We start from the raw sequence: 9015 nt of genomic DNA on the forward strand, positions 1-9015 counted from the left end.
AGACAGAGACACACATAGAGAGAGAGAGAGAGAGTAAATAGAAACATAGAGAGAGACAGAGACACACATAGAGAGAGAGACAGTAAATAGAAACATAGAGAGAGACAGAGACACACATAGAGAGAGAGAGACAGTAAATAGAAACATAGAGAGAGAGAGAGACAGTAAATAGAGAGAGAGAGACAGTAAATAGAAACATAGAGAGAGAGAGACAGTAAATAGAGAGAGAGAGACAGTAAATAGAAACATAGAGAGAGAGAGACAGTAAATAGAAACATAGAGAGAGACAGAGACACACATAGAGAGAGAGAGACAGTAAATAGAAACATAGAGAGAGAGAGAGACAGTAAATAGAGAGAGAGAGACAGTAAATAGAAACAGAGAGAGAGAGACAGTAAATAGAAACATAGAGAGAGACAGAGACACACATAGAGAGAGAGAGACAGTAAATAGAAACATAGAGAGAGAGAGAGACAGTAAATAGAGAGAGAGAGACAGTAAATAGAAACATAGAGAGACAGAGACAGTAAATAGAAACATAGAGAGAGAGAGAGACACACATAGAGAGAGAGAGACAGTAAATAGAAACATAGAGAGAGACAGAGACACACATAGAGAGAGAGTGACAGTAAATAGAAACATAGAGAGAGACAGAGACACACATAGAGAGACAGAGACAGTAAATAGAAACATAGAGAGAGACAGAGACAGTAAATAGAGAGAGAGAGACAGTAAATAGAAACATAGAGAGACAGAGACAGTAAATAGAGACAGATAGAGAGATAGATAGATAGATAGATAGATGGATTCCTACATTACAACAGTGACTACACTTCAAAAATACTTCACTGACTGTAAAGCGCTTTGAGACGTCCTGAGGTCGTGAAAGGTGCTAAATAAATGTAAGTCTTTCTTTTTTCTTATAGACGGGCAGATAGATAAAAAAGATAGATGTCAAATCTGCATTGTTCAAAATGACAATAAAATGGAGTTAACCGTAGAAAATGCATTGCAACACTTTCCAGAATGTTCTGCCTGAGGCTACTTCCTTTAAGCCTGTCACCTGGGTTTGTTTGATGATTACTGGTCAAGGCTGTGAGCACAGTTACTCTCACCACACACGGGCAACCAATGCTCGCTGGTACCATTCCCACCCTTCCCCCACACACCATTCATGGACAGGTAAGAATACGCAGCCGATTTGCTCCACATTGTGATCAGGCCCCAAGGAGATTAATTGTGTCTGTGTCAACGTGTTCATTCTAACCTGTTTCTACTATTTTAATTTTTTTTAAACAGTTTAAGGCACACCAAAGAAATTTTAAAAGACTTGCCTTTCTATAGCGCCTTTCACAACCTCAGGACGTCCCAAAGCACTTTACAGCCAATGAAGTGCTTCTGAAGCATAATCACTGTTGTAATGTAGGAAATGCAGCCACCAATTTGCGCACAGCAAGATCCCACAAACAGCAATGTGATAATGGCCAGACTGTCTGTTAGTGGTGTTGGTTGAGGCACAACTGTTGGCCAGGATACCAAGGAGAACTCCCCTGCTCATCTTCAAAATAATGTCATGGGAAATGTTACATCCTTTTGAGAGGGCAAACAGAGCCTTGGTTTAACGTCTCATCCGATAGATAGCACCTCTGACAGTGCAGCACTCCCTCAGCACTGCACTGGAGAGTCAGCCTAGATTACGTGCTCAAATCTCTGGAGTGGTACTTGAGGTGAACCTTCTGACGCAGTGGCAGGAGTGCTACCCACTGAGCCACAGCTGACACCTGAACCAACCCACTGTCTGATTTACCTTCCCTCGAAACATCGGAGCTTCAATGCATTCATCACACACAGCATGAAAACTACCTTCTGCACCAAATGGTCTAAGACTGGTGACAGGGGATCAGCCCCCGTTACACACCTGCCCGTTACACACCTGCCCGTTACACACCCGCCCGTTACACACCTGCCCGTTACACACCTGCCCCACACTCTCCCGTTACACACCTGCCCGTTATACACTCTCCCGTTACACACCCGCCCGTTACACACCCTCCCGCTACACAACCTCCCATTACACAACCTCCCGTTACACAACCTCCCATTACACACCTGCCCGTTACACAACCTCCTGTTACACACTCTCCCATTACACACCCTCCAGTTACACACACTCCTGTTACACACTCTCCCGTTACACACCCACCCGTTACACACTCACCCGTTACACACCCTCCCGTTACACACCCGCCCGTTGCACACCCTCCCGTTACACACCCGCCCGTTGCACACCCTCCTGTTATACACCCACCCGTTACACAACCTTCCGTTACACACCCTCCTGTTGCACATTCTCCCATTACACACCCGCCCGTTACACACCCTCCCGTTGCACACCCTCCCATTACACACCCGCCCGTTACACATTCACAGAGAAATCACAGAAACTCCACAGTGCAGATAGAGGCCATTTCGGCCCATCGAGCCTGCACCGACACATATCCCACCCGATCCCCGTAACCCCTACACCAACACATATCCCACCCTATCCCCGTAACCCCACGTATTTAATCCCCCTAACACTAAGGGTCAATTTATCATAGCCAATCAACCTAACCCGCACATCTTTGGACTGTGGGAGGAAACCGGAGCACCCGGAGGAAACCCACGCAAACACGGGGAGAATGTGCAAACTCCACACAGACAGTCACCCGAGGCCGGATTCGAACCCGGGTCCCTGGCGCTGTGAGGCAACAGTGCTAACCACTATGCCACCATTCTCCCATTACACACTGGCCCGTTACACAACCGCCGGTTACATGCTCTCCCGTTACACACCCTCCTGTTACACACCCTCCCATTACACGACCTTCCATTACATACTCTCCCATTACACACTGGCCCGTTACACACGCTCCTGTTACACCCCCACCCGTTACACACCTTCCCGTTACACACTCTCCCGTTACACACTGGCCCGTTACACAACCGCTGGTTACACGCTCTCCCGTTACACACCCTCCCATTACACACCCTCCTGTTACACACCCTCCCATTACACACCCTCCCGTTACACACCCTCCCATTATACGCCAGCTCATTACACAACAGCCGGTTACATAACCACCGGTTACACGCTCTCCCATTACACCCTCCTGTTACACATCCGCACGTGACACACCCGCCTGTTACACACCCATCCGTTACACACCCTCCCGCTACACACCTGCCAGTTACACACCCTCCTATTACACACCCTCCCATTACACGCCAGCCCGTTACACACCTGCCCATTACACACCCTCCCGTTACACACCTGCCTGTTACACACCCGCCCGTTACACACCCAACCATTACACACCCACCTGTTACATACCTGCCTGTTACACACCCACCAGTTACACACCCGCCCGTTACACTCCCTCCCATTACACACCTGCCCGTTACACACCCGCCCATTACACGCCAGCCCGTTACACACCCGTCCGTTACACACCCACCCATTACACACCCTCCTGTTACACACCCGCCCGTTACACACCCTCCCGTTACACACTCTCCCGTTACACACCCACCTGTTACACACCCTCGTGTTACACAACCTCCTGTTACACACCCGCCCGATGTTAATTTCCATTGACTCCAATGGTCACTCAGGAAGATGATCCAGTGAGTAGCTGAACCATTCAGTGCATGACAGGGTCCCCGGGCTCAATCCCAAACCGTTGCTCAGTTGGCATTTATACAGCACCCTTCACAACCTCAGGACGTCTCAAAGCCTTTCAGCCAGGGCTTTTTGGTTTAGGAAAGGGGAAATGCACCACCTAAGGACCCCTGCTGGGAGTGCAGGTGTGCGAACAGCAGGATCAGAATCCAACGCTGTGAGCAAACATTCATTCATCACACGTGAGCCCGGACAGTGAGCGTTGGGGGCTATTTAAATGTGGTGGGCATCGCAGCCTATCCTCACTCACTCAGTGCCCGCCCTTGCCCATTTTCCAACGGGTATCGTGGCTACCAGCTGGAAGTGCGGACTCTGGATGATTGTTTTCCCCCCTTCCTAGCCCAGGGAATCACCTCAGCGACTTCCTCACCTGAGAGGGGTTTGTTTTTATACAGGACGACAGGCACTCTGCCTCTTACCTCTTCTGCTGTAACATGTGGAGCTCATCGACTCTCTCCGCCCATGCGATCTTGGGCTGGAGTTTCAACGCCAGCTCACCGACACAGCTGGAGACGGACCATCTCCCACTTCCCGATAGAAATCCCATCATCCTTCGCTCGGCGCCTCCAGCTCTTTTGGGGTTTTTTTGGGGGGGTCCGGGAAGATTGGCTGTCGTGAAACGCACAGGAGAACACTCCCCCTAGTCTCAAATCTGTCAGAGTCCCCTTAAAGTCGGCTTACATCTTTGAAGTTGGTGAGAATTTGCTGCAAGCCTTCTCCCACTCAGGGCCCACATACAGTCAGCTTGTGTCACTTGATGGTTTAACCCTCTTCTGCCCGCTTCAGCTGTTTCACCCAGCAGTGAATAAACCAGCAAAGGGGGATCCTTGCCGCCTGCAGAGTAGAGCACAGCACGATCCTCGGGGGAGGGGACGGTTCCGAGACTCAGGACGTGGGGACACCTCTTCCTCCTTCCTCTGCTCCAGGGCAGGTTTGTGAGCGCAGCCCCTTTAAGAAGGCACTAAAGACCGCTTGCGACACAACGGCTGACTTGAGATGGTCACTCCTACCGAGGGCGTCGTCACGGCAGCCAGGAGGAGGCTTTTTTTCCCCTCTGGCAAACTGTCCCGTTGCAGAGTGATTGGTTGGCAGGGGGATAAGGGACAAGTGTAGATCTCAGAGGCTTTGCTGGAGAATAACAGATCGGGAGATTGCAAGAATCTTGACAGCAAAAACAAGCAATCAGCTGCGATGAATGTTTTCATTTTTGTGCAGAATGTTTCCATATCTGCGGGAATGTGGAACTCATTACCACAAGGAGTAGCTGAGGAAAATAGCATAGATGCATTTGAGGGGAAGCTAGATAAGTACATGAGGGAGAAAGGAATAGAAGGATATGCTGATAGGGTGAGATGAAGAGGGGTGGGAGGAGGCTCGTGTGGAGCATAAACACTGGCAAAGACCAGTTGGGCCGAATGGCCTGTTTCTGTGATGGACAGTCTATGTAATCCAATGTCTCATGTTACCTCAACACAGTTACCTCCCCACCCCCCGACCCACACCCCTCCCTTCCTCTCCTGAAGGTGCTGAGTCTCACTGGGATACAGTACCATGGGCACCGGCAACCGCCAGTGCTGGGCTGAGTGCCCACTCTTCATGCGCTAGCCTAGTGTGCCAAGGTCAGCCGAGCCCGAACTGGTCCTCACACGTGCACCTCCAGCAAAGGCCATTGAATACCTATCGGGAGCGGGAGTCCCACAAGGTCAGCCGAGCCCGAACTGGTCCTCACACGTGCACCTCCAGCAAAGGCCATTGAATACCTATCGGGAGCGGGAGTCCCACAAGGTCAGCCGAGCCCGAACTCGTCCTCACACGTGCACCTCCAGCAGAGGCCATTGAATACCTATCAGGAGCGGGAGTCCCACAAGGTCAGCCGAGCCCGAACTGGTCCTCACACGTGCACCTCCAGCAGAGGCCATTGAATACCTATCGGGAGCGGGAGTCCCACAAGTCTGGAGTTTAGTAGTTACCATTCCCTTCCTGTTACTCTGGCTGGGATCAGCTAACTCAACAACTTGCATTTATATAGCGCCTTTAACAACCACCGAACGTCTCAAAGCGCTTTACAGCCAATGAAGTACTTTTGGAGTGTAGTCACTGTTGTAATGTGGGAAACACAGCAGTCAATTTGCGCACAGCAAGCTCCCACAAGCAGCAATGTGATAATGACCAGATAATCTGTTTTTTAGTGATGTTGATTGAGGGATCAATATTGGCCCCAGGACACCAGGGCGAACTCCCCTGCTCTTCTTCGAAATGGGATCGCCATGGGATCTTTTACGTCCACCTGAGAGAGCAGACGGGGCCTCGGTTTAACGTCTCATCCGAAAGACGGTACCTCCGACAGTGCAGCGCTCCCTCAGCACCACACTGGGAGTGTCGGCCTAGATTTATGTGCTCAAGTTCCTGGAAGTTCCTTTAACTTTGTAAAACGTCCCAGGGCACTTCACAAGAGCGATTATCAAACAAAATTTGACACCAAGCCACATAAGGAGATGACCAAAAGCTTGGTCAAAGAGGTAGGTTTTGTTATGTCCGTGTATCTTAATGTTGTGTCCTTCAATAATCAGACAACAGACTGCAGGGAACGATTCAACCGGTGTTTACTGAAAGAGGGTTACTCTAGAACTAACTGTACAGATCACTACTCAGGGTTTATATACAGGTGTGGTCACTGCCGGTACTACAGTATACAGGAGCTGTGAAAAGTAGTTCTCCCCTTAAAGGTACATACACTACAATTCCTCCCATTTTAGATTAACAGTACCATAACACTCATTTAACAATTAAATATCAAACTAATTACAATTAACACTTTTAACATGCAACATTAGCTGAAAATAGTCTATTTATAAATTCAGTCTTTGGGGAGGCTTCCTGGTCCTTTCTGGATAGCGCCTTTCCCGAGTGTCTTGCTCTTGGTGCGGAGGCGATTCTGGCCCCCTGTCGTCGGTTGGTTCATCAGCTTCCGATGCTACTGTTTCTGGGGTAGATGCTACCTGTACGTCGGGTTCATCACCAGGTACGTATGGGCGAGGCATGGGGTTGACTTGTTCCTGTGACTCTAGGATCTGGTCAGCATGGCATCTCACGATGCTCTCCCCAACGTCCACTGTGTACATTAGTGGGCCCTGCCGTGTGCATATCGCTCCGGGCTGCCATTTTTCTTTTCGGTAGTCACGGGCCAAGACTGGTTGCCCTACACTGAAGCTCCTTGTTGGCTTCTCATGGATGTGCTGGAATTGCTTACTCTCAACATCTCTTCGTACGTTTGGTCTGAGCAAATCCAGGAGAGACCTTAACCTTCGGTTAAAGAACATCATGGCTGGGGCCTGGTTGGTGACTGCATGTGTCGCATTCCGGTAGGCGAACAGGAAATTGTCCACCTTGTGCTGCAGCGGAATGTTGTCATTGTACATAGCCTTTATTGCCTTCTTAAAGGTTTGTACGAACCTCTCAGCCAATCCATTTGTGGCTGGATGATACGGGGCGGATGTGTAATGCCTTACCCCATTCCTTTTCATAAATCTTCGAAACTCTTCGGACACAAACTGTGGTCCGTTATCAGAGCAAATCTGCTCTGGCAAGCCGTTCCTGGCAAAAATGGTCCGTAGGACTGCAATAGTTTTCTCCGTGGTGGTGGAGGACATTTTGATGACCTCAGGCCATTTCGAGTGCGAATCCATGGCTATTAAAAACATTGAGTCCATGAATGGACCAGCAAAATCAATATGCACCCGTTGCCATGGAGATGAGGGCCACTCCCATGGGTGTAGAGGGGCATGTGGTGGTGCATTTTGGACCTTCTGGCATCCTGAGCAGCTCTTTGTCAGGTCCTCGATTTGTTGATCGATCCCCGGCCACCACACATAAGCCCTAGCAAGGCTTTTCATTTTCACCCCTCCCAGATGACCTTCATGAAGCTCATTGAGCACTCTCTCCCTTAACTTGGGTGGAATTACCACTCGGGATCCACACATCAAGGTCCCCTGGCATACTAACAGCTGTTCTCTTCTGGATGAGAATGCTGGCAACAGTGAGTCGCCATGTGCCGGCCATCCCTTCACCGTCAAATCATATACCCGAGAGAGTGTCGGGTCATTTCGGGTCTCCTTCCCTGTACCAGCGTTAGTTACTGGCAAGCATTCAATTATAGTCGAATGAAATATTTCGACAGGATCCACTGCTGGTGCTTCCTCCGCAGTAGGCAGTGGCAGGCGTGATAGCCCATCAGCGTTTCCATGCTGTTTCGTGCCCTTATGCTCGATTTCATATTGGTGCGCCCCTAGAAAAAGGGACCATCTTTGTAGCCGTTGCGCAGTCATCACCGAACGCCCTTCTTTGGATTAAAGATGGAGACAAGTGGTTGGTGGTCAGTCAGCAAGGTGAACTTCTGCCCGTGCAGATAGTGATTGAACTTTTTCACTCCCCACATTGGCTGAGGGCCTCCCTGTCAACCTGGGCGTAGTTACGCTCGGCTGAGGTTAGTGGTCGTGACGCAAAGGCTATTGGCCTCTCTGAGCCGTCCGAGAATTTGTGCGACAGCACCGCTCCAATGCCGTAGGGCGACGCATCACATGCCAACCGAATTGGTAGTGCCGGGTTGTAATGGGCCAATACCTCTTTTGATGTGATTAGTGTTTTGCTCTTCTGGAAAGCTCGTCTACATTCGTCACTCCACTTCCATGGCACCCCAGTTTGCAGTAGGGTGTTCAGTGGGTGTAGTATTGTAGACAAATTTGGCAAGAACTTATGGTAGTAGTTTACCAGCCCAAGGAACGACCTCAATTGTGACACATTTTCCGGTGCTGGAGCCTTGACTACTGCCTCAATCTTCTCTGGGGACTTATGTAACCCCTCTTTATCGATAACGTGGCCACAATACGAGATCTGTTTTCTAAAAAACTTGCATTTGGGGCGGTTAGCTCGGAGCCCATATTCCTGCAATCTAGTGAGCACCTGCTCCAGGTTGGCAAGGTGATCACTGTCATTTTTCGCCCATGACCAGGATGTTATCCAAATAACACTGGGTCCCTGGGATCCCTTGCAGGACTTGTTCCATTGCCCTCTGCCAAATAGCCGGAGCTGATGCTACCCCGAATACCAGCCGGTTATATTGGTAGAGACCTTTATGGGTGTTGATTGTGAGGTATTTTTTTGATGCTTCTTCTACCTCCATTTGCAGATACGCCTGGGCCAGGTCAATCTTAGTGAAGCATTTCCCTCCAGATAGCGAGGCGAAAATATCTTCAATCCGCGGAAGTGGATATTGTACGGTGTGAAGGACCGGGTTC

General features: G+C 49.7%; 1 protein-coding gene across 1 annotated transcript in view; it reads right to left on the bottom strand.

Annotated features, from left to right (window-relative positions):
* Positions 1-4271, bottom strand: part of LOC147102640 (transient receptor potential cation channel subfamily V member 6-like) — a 124206-nt gene extending 119935 nt beyond the window's left edge. Inside the window, exon 1 of the mRNA XM_085964055.1 lies at positions 4141-4271. Coding sequence (XP_085820181.1) covers positions 4141-4271 — 131 coding nt within the window. The remainder of the gene's footprint in view (positions 1-4140) is intronic.
* Positions 4272-9015: the final 4744 nt, after the last annotated feature.

Source organism: Somniosus microcephalus, chromosome 21, assembly GCF_052327205.1.
Source record: "Somniosus microcephalus isolate GS21.2 chromosome 21, FLI_Smic_1.0, whole genome shotgun sequence".
NCBI classification, from domain to species: Eukaryota; Metazoa; Chordata; class Chondrichthyes; order Squaliformes; family Somniosidae; genus Somniosus; species Somniosus microcephalus.